General features: G+C 39.8%; 1 protein-coding gene across 6 annotated transcripts in view; it reads right to left on the reverse strand.

The window, feature by feature from the left end:
• The window catches only part of ADAL (adenosine deaminase like), a 56,898-nt gene that overhangs the window by 1,203 nt on the left and 41,008 nt on the right, over positions 1 to 14,687 (reverse strand). For 5 of the 6 annotated variants that reach the window (XM_059913479.1, XM_059913477.1, XM_059913476.1 and 2 more), the window contains 7 exons: positions 14,454 to 14,514; positions 10,870 to 10,954; positions 8,245 to 8,326; positions 5,969 to 6,095; positions 4,846 to 4,926; positions 2,498 to 2,636; positions 344 to 444 (listed from right to left, as the gene is read on the reverse strand). In XM_059913479.1, the coding sequence (XP_059769462.1) occupies positions 344 to 444; positions 2,498 to 2,636; positions 4,846 to 4,926; positions 5,969 to 6,095; positions 8,245 to 8,326; positions 10,870 to 10,954; positions 14,454 to 14,514 (676 nt within the window). Of the gene's footprint in view, positions 1 to 323; positions 445 to 2,497; positions 2,637 to 4,845; positions 4,927 to 5,968; positions 6,096 to 8,244; positions 8,327 to 10,869; positions 10,955 to 14,453; positions 14,515 to 14,687 lie in introns of all 6 variants that reach the window. The other variant, XM_059913480.1, reaches the window with a different exon arrangement.

The following is a 14,687-nucleotide window of genomic DNA, read 5'->3' on the forward strand; positions in this document are numbered from 1 at the left end:
TGGCTCTCAACCACGGCTGCATGTTTAAATCACCGAGGGAGCTTTTAAAATGTATCTGTGCCCAGGACTCACCCCAGGTCAATTAAAGCCGAATCGCAAGGGCTGGGTGCTGGGCATCAGTATTGTTGTTGTTCCCCCAGGTACTGTCCAGGACCTTTCCCCGTAGAGCCAAACCAGAGTCACGCTGGCCCTTTGCAGCCTCTCAAGCCCCAACCTCCTCTCACTCCTCCACTTGGGCATCACCCCCAAGGTGTACAAGGCAGCCAGCTAGGTAGTGAATGTCTGACCTATGGCAACTCAGGGACTAAAGAGGAGCAAAATACCTCACAACAAAACACCTTACACAGATCACGGCAGGATGGACAATGCTGTACCAGAATCCAAAATGATGCTGGTTATAAGATGGAACTGTCTGACTTTTGACGTTCGAGGTCAAACAGAGTTCTAGATGAAGAGGGGAAAGGAAGAAGCCTCTTATTAAAAGCAGATTAGTAGACTCATTCACTGTTCACCAAGTAGATACATGAGAAATCTTTCCAAACTATGCTAATTTTTAGTAGTTCATTATTTTACAAAACTGACCTTTCCTTATATGTGAAAATTTGTAGTCCAATGAGTGTAGTTGTATGGGAACTATGTGCTGCAGCTCATGGCAGGGAATTAACATCCCCTTCACAGCCCTGTGCTTCTCCCTTTCTTTTACCAAAGAAGGAGAGGAAAGAGGGGTGTGATAAGCCAGTCACCATGAAGAAGGCAGGGAAGTATCGTGATAAGTTAGCAGAAGGAATCTTTGAAGGGTTGCTGCACTTCTTCCTGGTCTTACAGTGGGAGCTAAAGTAAAGGTAAGAAAATGGTAGCACTGTCAAGGGTTACAGTATTATAAAAAGCCAAGAGCAGAAATGGACTTCTTCTATGGCTTCAAAGAAAACCTCTAAACTCCTTTACTCAGACAACCATCCATTCACTGCCTGCTGCAAGTCCATCTTAAGAACGACTTCTATGATTATAAAACTCCTGCCTTGAAAAGCTGTGCCCGGCTCCCCAGCCAGAGTAAAATACGTCACTGACTTGATTGATGGCATCTGCTCCACTGAGTAAGGCGGCTGCAACACAGGGCCACTCAGTTCCAGCAATGGCAAACCCAACCTGCCCCTGCTGAGAGCAGAGCTGGGCCGCCACACCAAGTAAGATCACTCTACTTTTGTAGAGGTTTAAAATTTTCCTTAGTAAAAAGAAAAGAAATCTCACCCATTGTGAATTGCTGAAAAACTCTATGTTAGTTAAAAAACACACCCACACAGGTGTTACTGCAAATTGTTAAATTTGTAAGTTCAGTGAATTCATCATTCAGTAAAGAGGTTTTCAGCCAACTGCTTCTTTCCCTCATCAGAAAGGCCTTCCCCAACTATCCAATCAAAAGTGGTTATCTCATCACTATTCTACCGGCCTGTTTAATTGTCTTCAAAGAACTTAACACTGATATTTTCTTGTGTATTTGCTTACTGTCTCTCTTACCTATGCTAGAATATAAGGTCCTTGAGAAAGAAACATTGTCTGTTTTGTTTACTGCTGTATTCCCAGCAATTTGAACAGTGACTGGAACAGAGTAGGCACTTCATCAGTATTTGTTGTTAAATAAAAATAGCTCCAGGGGGGACTTCCCTGGTGGTCCAGTGGTTAAGAATCTGCCTTCCAATGCAGGGGACGTGGTTGAATCCCTGGTTGGGGAACTAAGATCCCACATGCCGCAGGGCAACTAAACCCACGCGCCACAACTAGAGAAGCCCACGAGTTGCAACGAAGACCTAGCGCAGCCAAAAAAATAAATAAAAATTAAAACCCTACAGCTAACATTACACTTAATAGCGACAGATTGAATGCTTTTCCCTAAGATAGGGAACAAGGAGAGATGTCAGCTCTCATCACTCTTATTCTACAAAGTAATGGTGAATAAGTAAGTTCAGCAATGTCACATAACACATGATAAATATAAAAAAATCAACTGTATTTCTCTACACTAGCAATGAAAAATAAAAAAAATAAATAAAATAAATTAATTAAAAATAAAAAAAGCTCCAGGTATACATATGCAGACGAGCAAGTGTGTGATGGTTAACAGACATATAAAAATATACTTGGAATCTTGCATAAGTCTTAATTTTTAAATAAATGTTATACATTTTCATAACATACGTAAATTGGTTAAAGTCATTCCAAAATACTAGACGACCCTTATTCCCTCAATATAATACCTGGTTCCAGGAACTGGGGAATGTGGCAGTGAACAAGACAGATAAGGGCCCTGCTCTCATGGAACTTATACTCTAATGGGAGCTAAAACTTCCTGTTACTTAAATAAGGCTGAGAAAGCATCACTTAACTTCTAAATGATATTTATATATTTAGAACAGTGCTTCTCTACATATGGGTTGCAAACTGGGGGCTGGGGAGGAAGGGACAGTGAGTTGCCTGGAGGACCTAGAGCCTTAAGCCTTACCGAGCGGTATCTGGTGTTGCCTCACAAAGTCCACCAGATCCAGGGATCCTCCCTCCAAGGAGTTGAGAAATGTGCCATGCCCGATTCGGTCAGGAAGCAGGTCCAGGAGTACTTGTGTTTCTTTTTTTTGGTTTGGAATCTCAAAAAAAGGGGAAAGAGGGCATCAATAACCTCTTTCAGTGGTTCTTAAAAGTACTTTTTTCTATAGCCAGGTATTTTGTCCCTCTGGGAAGGTAATGCAGACATTCTGGAAAGCTGAACCACTTAGACCTTCCAGCTCTCTTCTTTGCCTTTTATCTTCCCATTTATTTCCCAATATTCTTCTAGATTCATTTTGATGATAGTAACTATGGAGTCAATAGCCTTTTCACACACATTCTCCTTTAAACCTCACAAGAATCATACGAAGTATTAAGATGAAGAAATCAAAACTAAGAAAAAGTAATTTTCAAAAACAAAATCTCACAACTCTATATGCCTATGTGTGTTCTGTGTTGTGTATATGTCTTCATACATATTACAAAAAGGGATAGAAAATATATATATAAATAACAAAACTGTTAATAGGATCAACTCAGGAGCAGAACTGAAGGGAACCTTTCATTTTTTATTTCTTTACTTCTACTTTACACTATTTCTCTACACGTGGATTTTCTTCAGATACCAATAACTTTTGTAGTTAAAAATATAAAGCATTTTAAAGAAAAGCTGTCCAGGCTCACAGAGCTATGAATGGTGGAGATAAGGGTGAAACCTGGCTCCATCTGACTCCGGGGCCCAGACTCCATCCACATACAGTGCACTCACGTTCTATCTTGACAAAGCTAGCTAAGTGCAAACCACAACCACCATGAAAATGTCTGGCTGTGCTCTTCATCTCCTAGACAGCCTAAAAGACAAATGACCATAACATGTTGAAATGAAATGTTTTATATCCAATGGACCAAACAAGAAAAGCCACAGAAATGAAGGTAAAGAGCAGGTTCTGATGCTGTGCGCAAAGGCCAGAGGTAACTGGCCTCATGCTGGCTGTTCTGTTATCCTGACCAATGACTTCAATCTGGCATCAGTTTGGTCAACTAGAGGGTGTCCTACACGTGAAAGATCTTTTGGTCAGAGTGTGGAAACAAGGATTCTAGATTTTAAGTTCTGCCACTAGATTACTGACTCTCTGCTTGTAGACATGAAAAACAGCCAGTACTGACAAGAAGCTCCAATTTTTTCCCTAGTCTTTAAATCATGACCTTAATGTTCAAAATAATCATGCAAGGTAAGTAGACTAAGTATTATTTCCTGCATTCAAGAAACAAATCCAAGGGCTTCCCTGGTGGCGCAGTGGTTAAGAATCCGCCTGCCAATGCAGGGGCCATGGGTTCGAGCCCTGGTCCGGGAAGATTCCACATGCCACAGAGCAACTAAGCCCGTATTCCACAACTACTGAGCCTGTGCTCTAGAGCCCGTGAGCCACAACTACTGAGCCCGCGTGCCACAACTACTGAAGCCTGCGCGCCTAGAGCCCGTGCTCTGCAACAAGAGAAGCCACCAATGAGAAGCCCGTGCACCACAACTAGAGAAAAGCCCGTGCGCAGCAACAAAGACCCAAGGCAGCCAAAAATAAAAACAAATAAATAAATTAAAAAAAAAAAAGAAACAAATCCAAATTCATCAAGTTGTATAATTATGTACAGCTTTTTGTATGTTAAAAAAAGAAAAAAAAGAAATAGGTAGAAGTACTGAGGTAGAAAGTAAATCCGTCTGTAAAATAGGGAAAAGTCCAGGAGAGTCCCTTGCTTGCCTCACAGGGATGTGCTGATTAAGAAAGTGACTGTTCTCCAGCTACTCTCTGTGCATTATCTGCACTGTACTCATGCTGCCAAGGAGCTGGGGCCACAGGGGCACTTGATCTTCTGCTGAGCCTTATAAAATGATGATGAGCTACTTCCTTTCTTGCCAGTGTATGTGACACATTCAGGTCCCTTCCCTGCAAGGACAGGTGAGACAAACTCATGCTTTTCTCAGTGTCAGCTTGCCGATAACAAGGCTGCTGATATAAATTCATGCATTTTCTCTAGCAAGCTGTCAATTAAGCTGTTTTAAGGACACAACCGTAGTGCACGTCAACAGCCAACCCCAGGAACCACAAAAACATAGAAACAGCAATGTGAGGGACTAAAGCAAGTTATGCCTTTATCATTATAATTTACACAAAAATATTTCTACTTTCTCTTTCTAAAAATGTTTTCCCAAGCCAGATCTATCTTTAGCCATGTACAAATGATTATTATTTTCCATTAATTATTTTCCATTGTAATCTACCCTCTCCAGCCTAATTTTACAATATTATTTACCTCTGAAAGATGCAATGCCAACTTGAGACCTGATTTTTTAGCTTCTAAAAGAGGTTCCAAGAAGTCTTTTGCTTGTCCTGCCTTGAAGACAAAAGTTAAAATGAGGATGTATAAGTATAGGCAAACTGAAAAACTGGGTACTCTGTCTCAATAAAAAAAGAAATTAAATAATGGCAGAAAAAAAACAGCAGATGGACTTATTTGCACATTTTGTTTATAAAGTATCTACAGTGTGCTAGACATGTTAGAGAATTCAAAGCTGGCACAGACACAGTCCTTGCCCTCAAGAATCTTAAGTATCAGTGAACCTGATGACAATCAGCTAAGCTCGATATAACAGTCACCAAATTTTACTTTTGGAAGGATATCTAGATATCTAAAGCTAAGAAGGAGAACTCACCTGATTCAGCAACCAGCATGATTAGTAAAGAAAGCTTCTATCAAATGGACAGATGAAACAAGGCCAGAACAGCCCAGGTTTTGACAAAGCCGTAAGAACCAGGTTCACAGGACTCTCTAATTCAGTGGTTTTCAACTGGGGTGATTCTGCCCTCCAGGGGACATTTGGTAATGTCTACAAACATTTTTGGTTGTCACAACTAAGAGGGTGCTGGTATCTATCAGGTAGAGGCCAGGGAGGCTGCTAAAAATCTTATAATGTACAGGGCACCCTCCTACAACAAAGAATTCTTTGGCCCCAAATGTCAGTAGTGCCACAGCTGAGGCACCCTGCTTGAATCTGACCAAGAAGCTCTAGACCAGCCTTTCTCAACTGGGGCTTCTGTGAGACAATTAAGCCCTAGTCATAATTAAGCATTAGACATGGATTACATGTTAATAAATTAACTTCTCTAGTAGAATGGTACTAGCTGTGAACCAAAATAAAATAATCATATTGTCATGCGAATCTTTTTCCCTTTTTTTAGGGGGCTTAATTCTTTCACAGAACCCTGCCTGAGAGCAGTTGCTATAGACGTTCTGGTCGTCCAGGGCAGGATAGGGCTTCATCCACACAGAGAGTTTGCTGGACCTCTGGAGAAAGCAGGATGCTCCAAGCTAATCCTCATCCCACAAACCGATTCTACCTTTTCGAAATAAAATGTATTTTGGAAAAATAACTTACAGTAGGGTCTCCACTGAGGTCAAGGCCAAGAACTGTATCCTCAGTAGAAAGGAAGAACTCTTCAGCAAGTTTAACAGTCTCCTTGGCTACTGAAGGGCCACCTCTTCTGTCAACTGATATCAAATACCTTTGATACAAGAAAAACACAGTTGAAAATGAGTATTGATTGTGTAGATGAAAAAGACAACTCTTGAGTATGGCCAGAGAGGTATGGCAGGCTACGTGGAATACATCTTACTGGAAAAGTACAGCCTGACTGACTTGACGTCTTACTTTGCCATAAGGAATGAGACATAAATTCCTAGATAGCATCAAATATCTAGTTAGTGTTCAAAGTTCTAACTATCTCCTGTTTTTTTGTTCATGTATTTGTTTTTTACAGTTTGATTCGGAATCCAACTAAGGTCCACATGTTGTGTTGGTCAATGTGTCTCAAGTCTCTTTTAATCTATAGCCACTTCCCCCATCCCTCCACCCTCTACCTCACACCTCCCCCCGGCCTCTTTTCTTGAATTTATTTGTTGAAGAAACCACATCATTTTTCCTATAAAGTTTCCCACATCTGATTTTGCTGATTGAATCCCCATGTTGATAACATGTTCTCCTGTCTCTTATATTTCCTATGAATTGGAAACTGGATCTAGTCTAGAGGCTTAATCAGATCAGATTCAATATTGAGGCAAGAGGATTTCATAGGTGGTGATGGTTCTTTCATCACGAGGCTTAGATCCCTTATTTCATTAAGGGTTACAAGATTGGTAATATTCTAATTCTGACATGTATCCAAGAGCTGATACAAATTCACTCTTCATACATTAGCTGGATTCCTACAAGGAATCGAATACCCAGAGAACCCCTGTTAATATTGTGTAATTTTCCTCCAGCATTTATTAGTTTATCTATTTATTCACAAAATAAAGAAATCCCTCCAGCATATATTTATTTACAAAACTTGGATCAACTATATATAAAATGCAGTCTTTTTTTTTTCCACTTAACAATTTCCCCTGCCATTAAATAATGTTAGAAAACAATATAAATCATATGAATATAACATAATGTAATTGTCCTCTGATTGTTGGACATTTTAGGATGTTTTCTACTTTTTGTTATAAATAACACTACTGTGAAGAATCTTAACATTTATCAATCTATTTCCTTAGGATACATTTCTAGAACAGAGTTACTGGATCAAGAGGGAAATTATTTTTATAGATCTTAATACCTCTTTAGAGAGGTTTTATTAATTACATATGCTCACCAGCAGTGTGTAAGTTCACAAACACTGGTTAATACTCTTTTTGGGGAGGGGGGGTGCCTGAAATGAAATGGCATTGTAATATTTCTTTTTAAAATTATTTGATTAGTGAAGTTAAATAGTTTTCTATACATTTATTGGCCATTTGTATGTCTTCTTTTCTGAATTCTCTTGTCTTTTGCCTGTTTTTTTTTTTTTAATTGGGATATTAGTCCAGTTAAGCTTAATTTTGAGAGATTTTATAGCCAGAAACTATACAGTTAGCTTTCTTCCTTTCTTCCTTCAAGGACTTACTGAGCCCTAATTATGTGCCAGCTCTTTTCTAAGTACTGGTGGGGTAGTGGTGAATCAAAAGACAAGGGCCCAGGCCTCACTGAATTTACACTCTAGCAGGTGAGTGTGTATATACAAATAAAACAAGAAGACTTCTGATCTTGTTAAGAAGAGTGCCATAAAGGAAATAAACGGGGTGACTAGAAGATGTGGGGAGGCACTTTAGATACGGTGGTCAAGGAAGGCCCCTCTGAGGAAGTGACAGCCACATTGAGACCTGAATAATGAGAAGCCAGCCATGCGAGGATACAGTGGAGGTGTGTTCTAGGCAAAAGTAACAGGAAGTACAAAGGTGCTGACGTGGGACAGTCTTGGCCTACTTGAGGAACAGAGGGCGGGCCAGTGCATGATAAGTGACCAGTGGTCCAGATGAGGCTGTTGAAGTAAGAAAGGCAGCCACGTGTGACCTTGCAGGCCATAGTAAGAAGTCTGGATTTTCGCTGAAGAGCCAGGGGAAGCCATACTTCACAAGAGCAACAGGACTCAGAACTTTACTGCCACACGAAAAAATTCAGAATTGCATTCTCAACTTTAAACAACAAGGTTCTTGACTCTGTTTTTTATTAAAAGATAAAAATCGGTTATTGGTTGATTTATAAAAATCCACTATACTCAGGCTCAAAAGAGTAAATTTTTCACATTCTAGTATTTTAAATGGTGACCACTAAGGTACAATGCTTCTTACCTAACATCAATGTCTATGTTTTCTTGTTTGGACTGTTTTATACCCTCAAGTACAGATTCCACATAAGTCTTTTTAGTCATTCCTGGAAAGGACACAAATAAAACATTTTTAAAGAGATCATCAACTACTTCATCCTTCAACATTAGCATCCCTATATGAACAAATACATTTTCACTTTATGTGTGATATGGGTATGGTTAAAGATGAGTTATGGATACATTTTAGTAAATACCATTTATACTTTAATAAAATTGAAAAAAAATGAAATACTAGAAAAATGAAATTAAAAAAAAAGACATAAAATTCAAGCTTGTTTAAAAATTATTCTCAAATTCAACAGACATAAAATTACTCTCGGGACTTCCCTGGTGGCGCAGTGGTTAAGAATCTGCCTGACAATGCAGGGGACACGGGTTGGAGCCCTGGTCCGGGAAGATCCCACATGCTGTGGAACAACTAAGCCCGTGTGCCACAACTACTGAGCCTGCGCTCTAGAGCCCGCGAGCCACAACTACTGAAGCCCACGCACCTAGAGCCCGTGTTCCACAACAAAAGGAGCCACCACAATGAGAAGCCCGCGCACCGCAACGAAGAGTAGCTCCCGCTCACCGCAACTAGAGAAAGCCTGCGCACAGCAACGAAGACCCAACACAGCCAAAAATAAATAAATAAATAATCAATTAAAAAAAAAAACAACAACACTACTCTCACAAATTGCTATAAAAAGTTTAAATGCTTGTTTTAACAAAACAAGAATAACAAAAGCCCTTTTCTGGGAATTCCCTGGTGATCCAGTGGTTAGGACTCCGTGCTTCCACTGCAGGGGACATGGGTTTGATCCCTGGCTGGGGAACTAAATCCCCATGTGCATAGTGTGGCCAGAAAAAAAAAAAAAAAGCCCTTTTCTAAGGCCTGTCCTTAAAAAAACAAAAAATGCCAGAAAATTTTTTCTCTACTAGCAGAATGTTTTCCTGCTTGTCCAGGAAAAAATCCTCTCTTGGTTTCCTTTTCCCTCAACCCAGCTCAGACTCAGTGTTTCTCATCCAGGGCACTAGAGACGTTCTTTCAAGTTCAGGTGCTCAAGTCCTCCTCTTCTGTGGGGCTCTGAAAAAGCACTCTCCAGAACAACCTACTCTAAAATACTCTCATACCCCAGTTATAAAATGTTTACATTTAGTGGAAAATCTCTAGAAAAAACACACAATTATAAAGAAGAAAAATAAAAATAACCTGTAATCCCACCACTCAGAGATAACCGCTGGCTGTTTTTCTAAGTGTGTGTATATGTGTAAACATTATATACATATACATATATATATATATATATATATATATATATATATAGTTTTGAATAGATGAGACGCTACTAGGTATATATGTATCCTGTTCCTTCATTTAACACTGTATTCTGAGCATGTCTTCACGTCATTAAAGTGTCTTTGCAAATATTTTTAATGGTTGCCAAATATTCCACTAACCTTTATTTAACTATTCCCCTATTGCTGCATACTTAAGGTGACATTCCCCTTTGAATCTCCATTTGAAGAGTCAACTAGCCCTAATAATTGGCAGGTTTCTTCTTTCCTTCTCTTTCACTATCCTCACCAGTATAACTTGGAACTGATCCTACAGTTTAAAAATGTGAGATAAGATTCTTCTGCTCAGGGGGAGGAATAAATCGGGAAATTGGGATTGACATATACACACCACTATACGTAAAACAGATAACTAATAAGGACCTACTGTATAGCACATGGAACTCTACTCAGTACTCTGTAATAACCTGTATGGGAAAAGAATCTAAAAAAGAGTGGATATATATGTATGTATAACTGATTCACTTTGCCGTACAGCAGAAACTAACACAAATCAACTACACTCCAATATAAATTAAAAAAAAAAAAAAGAATCTTCTGCTTGTCTCATTTCAGCACTTACTTTACTATATGTAGTTTCAAAAATTTTACCCCCTGAACAATGCTGGGCTACACATATCAGGGTGCAAGATGATCTGTTAGGGCCTCTTTAGGTCACAGACAAAGTGCTAAGGAGGACCCAAGGGCACCATAGAATATCTCCTGATGCTGCTTTTATGGAAAGAGGGTCCCAGGAAATTTCTCCAGATCACATCCAGATCCACTCACCTCCATCCAGAGAGGTTTTGCCACATCACAGCTTGCTCCTGGCCTAAGATACCATCAGCCCCTGAGAAGTGACTCAATAACCTTCATTTCAGTGATTGTCATGAAATGTGATTCTGCATCCACTCATTGTCTCACAAGTGCCTTGATGCAGGGAACTCGAACTAGCATTTATTTAAGACAATGCAACTATAAGGAAAAAGTGTTCTTTTCTCAGAGTGAGAAAAATAAGAACAAACAAAATGTTTGCAGGTCTTTTTATTTCCCTTCAACAGATAATACCTGACCTGATTTTTTTAAGTTAAGAATAACTCACTCATTAATAACATACATCATTAATGTACATCAGAAGATTTGGACCACTGACCCTACTTTTACAATAGTGTAAAAGTAAATACTTCATAGTCTCAACTTGCAAACACATGCATCATCAAAGCACATGAGAAAAAAGATAGACATCTGCTGAGAAGTAGTTAGATTCTACCTGTAGCATTTTCTCTGGGTGTGCTCCTTAGTTCCAGGTACTTGACACCATCGTCTGCAAATTCTTTAATGACATCTTTCGTGACCTGATAATAAAGGCAATGTATGCAATATTGATGTTAGTGTAAGCGTCCCAATGAAAATGCCACGTGCTACAGCTTTATTTCATGCATTAACTTTGATTTGCAAGGAGTGTTGGGAGCCTCCCACATGGTGAGGATGACCTGCTTTGTCACACCCCCTAGTGGAGGCTGTGACAAAACTACCACATTTCCAATAGCTCCCCTTACCCCCCCATACTCACATGAAATCCAAATCTGCACGTCACCCACACCTTTTGTTTCTCTTCTCTCCTTTTAACCATTTCTCTATTTGCTAATCAACAGCAGACTGATAAAACAGGCAAAACTAAAACCAGTAAAACCACCTATGAGTGTATACTATTAGAAATTTCATTACATATGGAAATAAGCAACTAAAATGATTAGGTAGTACTGATGTACCATTTAAAGTCATGGCTTAAGATTCTTATTCAAGTTATTTAGGGATAAGTTGTATTTTTCAAGAATTTCTTCAGGCAGGGTTAAATTTCCCCCAGAAGTACTTAGGAAGATTCTTCTTAGGCAAAGAAAATGGGTGATAAATTTGAGTAAAACTGTATCCAATCTAGCACAAAACTCAACAATCCAAAAATTACTACATCACCAAGATAAATGATATCTAAAGGCTGAAGGCATGTTTTCCTTCATTGCCATCAACCCTAAAATATACCAAATCTAGAAGAAAAAAGGACCAAGTTAGAAATGCTGTGATAACCAGCCCTAGTTAGTCCTTACAGCTGGTATCCTATTCTTAACCTGCTTTGACCACGTGCACATGGGCATGCAGGTGTGACGTCCTGGCCAAGGAACAAGGCTGGCTGGTTGCGCGGACGGTGCCTAACTGGGTGGCCCCGCCTTGGTGGATTCATTGCAATCCAAGATCTGGGCCTCATCTTTTTTCTTTACACTAAAGCCAAAAAAGGAATTTATTATAACATGAATATAACGGGTGGCTCGGATTCACCAGGAGGTCTGGAGAATCAGCCTCAGAGATTACACAGCTCAGGACAACACAAAAGCATTCAAAATCACGTGACACCCCTGGACCAAGCAAGACACCACTGCTTCCTCCACCACTGAGCAGAACCCTGCAGCCTCTGCAGCATCGTCACAGGCACTGGACCCCACAGCACTGCTGTCTCAGGAACCCCATGATGCTGCCACTGCCACCACCAGAGCACTGGCCTCATCTCTGCAGGTTGAGGAACTCACATCTTATCATTGCTCCAGAACTAAGCAGACCCAGAAAGGCCAACTCACCTTACCCCAGCTCACAGGAGACTAATGCAGAAGCCTATTTGTAATGTATGAATTGCCAACGAGGGTGGAAGTGAGGGTGTGAAGCGATCCTACCTACTATCCAGGGCACCCCCTTTCTTGATGGTGAGGTACGTGTGAAACCAAATAGAACAACAGAAGGTTACTGGCAAATACTGATTGAGAGCAATGGGAGGAAGATTTCTCTAGGCCACATTAAGGCCTGTGGAATCATCTCTAGCTCAGGTCCAAGAACACTTCCCTAGGGTCCCTATCCGTGTTGGCCAGATTCAGCCCTTTCTGCTCCGTGCAGCAACAGGTACCGAGGGCAACTCTTGGCTCTTTGGGCTTTCCTCTCCTATGCGCTGGACTGAGAACATCTACTCAAGTACTTTCTTCAGATAGAATCCATCACAATTAGTTAAGTTTCTGCTTACTCCAAGGATGGTAAGACTGCACATCTTGAATGAGAAAGAACATGGGCTCTGGAATCGGACAAAATAGTCAATTCTGCCACTTACTCGCAGTGAGTGACCTTGAACAAGTTACACTTAACCTCTTTAGGCCTCAGTTTTTTTCATCTGCAAAAAGGGAACAATAAAAATGCCCACCTCGATAGGGAGGGTGGGAGGGAGACGCAAGAGGGAGGAGATATGGGGATATATGTATATGTATAGCTGATTCACTTTGTTATAAAGCAGAAACTAACACACCATTGTAAAGCAATTATACTCCAATAAAGATGTTAAAAAAAAAATGCCCACCTCAGAAAGTCATCTTGAGCACAGTGTCTGGCACATGCAATAGTTAATATTATTTCAGTCACATTTCAATCCTGTCTCTTTGAGATTACACCCAGTCGCCATGACTTGACTGTTAAGTGATCCCCACTCAGTCCCACATCTGTAAACAATCTCTTGGCTTACTCCCACACATGATTCATTTATTATATGTAAATGTTATTAATTTCACTCTCTGGGGCATCTCACTGTCATCCTCTCGACCACCTACAGGTGTTCGCCTAAGTAGCACTAAGTCAAATGCTACAGAATCTTAATTCCTCGCCTCATTTTAATAAAGCTTTTTACCAACTTTGGAAGGAATGAAACAATGAGCATGGCATATGATACCCATGGAGCTCTCAGAATCTAAAATTTTATCAGGTTTGCTCTGTTACACTCAACAACAGAAAGTGAGACAGAGCCTCCTGTGGTGGACATTCCTAGCAGGGTTCAATGGTACCTGTTGAGTGGCTGATTAGACAATGCTCCCTTGGGTTCCTATAAATCCCTGTGCATGTCTGTAACACAGAGCTTACCTCATGATGTTGGATTTATCCTCTTATGGATCTGTCTCTCCAGCCTGACTATAGATTCCTGAGGGGCAGGGACCATGCTGACCTATCTTTATATCTCCCAGTCTTTAGCAGGGTGCTTGGAACATTGTGGGCACTCAGTCAACTTTTGTTGAACTAAACTTTTCGAGTTAACCCTCCTCCAAAAGGTGATTAATTTACTTAATAACTATCATGAGGATCAGTCTCAGCCAAGGAGGAAAATTCTTTCTTGACCAATCAAAAGTCACCTCTCCAGAAACACAGGTTACACTTCTTACTTTGCATTTTTTCTAAGGGTTAAGAACACTGATAGGATTCTGCTTCTCTCCAATTACAAAGAGAATATTTAAAAATGCCAACCTGGTCAGATCAATATACAGAAGCCAGTCTGCCATATCAGACTCTAGTATCACAGAGCTTCAGTTAAGGCAACACAGTGGAGTCCTCTAGCCCTTCATCCCCAGAGGGAAGGCACAATTTCCCTAGGGATTAATCATTCAATCTGTAAGCACCTCTTGAACTTCTTCATTCTCTATAATGTCCACCCAGGGGCAGTTCAAAGTATCCCAAGCAATACATGTAAAGTCTGTGGTCAGATATTTCATATATATATATGTAAAACAGGACAAGATTTTCTCCTCCACATTATCCACTACCTAATAGAAGATTCTGATCTTCGTTCTTTCCTCATATCTTTTATAATGGACGTATCTTTTGATATTAGCTCTTAGGCAAATGTCTTACATTATTTTTTGAAAGAGTTACCATAAAAAAAGCAGAAAACATTTTTCATCAGATTCTTGATGACAGCAAAAGGTCACGTGCAACAAAAGAAGGGCATCAATTACTTACTAATTTTTAAACCAGTCTAAAAATTACTTCATTTCTCACCATTAGAATATCTTCAGGGCTAGTAGCAAGCTGATGAATAATCTGAAACATCTGGAAACATCTGCAACATGAAAAGTTTTAATGTACTTTAGTCATCAAAAACTTCACTAAATTAACTGATTTTAGGCTAATAGTAATCATATATTTATAAAGAACTAGAGAATAGGTTTTTCAAAAATTACATTGATCTGGAGGGATAATCAAATGACTGAAAATCATACGTTACTTTTAAGT

The sequence above is a fragment of the Balaenoptera ricei genome, chromosome 2, assembly GCF_028023285.1.
Source record: "Balaenoptera ricei isolate mBalRic1 chromosome 2, mBalRic1.hap2, whole genome shotgun sequence".
NCBI classification, from domain to species: Eukaryota; Metazoa; Chordata; class Mammalia; order Artiodactyla; family Balaenopteridae; genus Balaenoptera; species Balaenoptera ricei.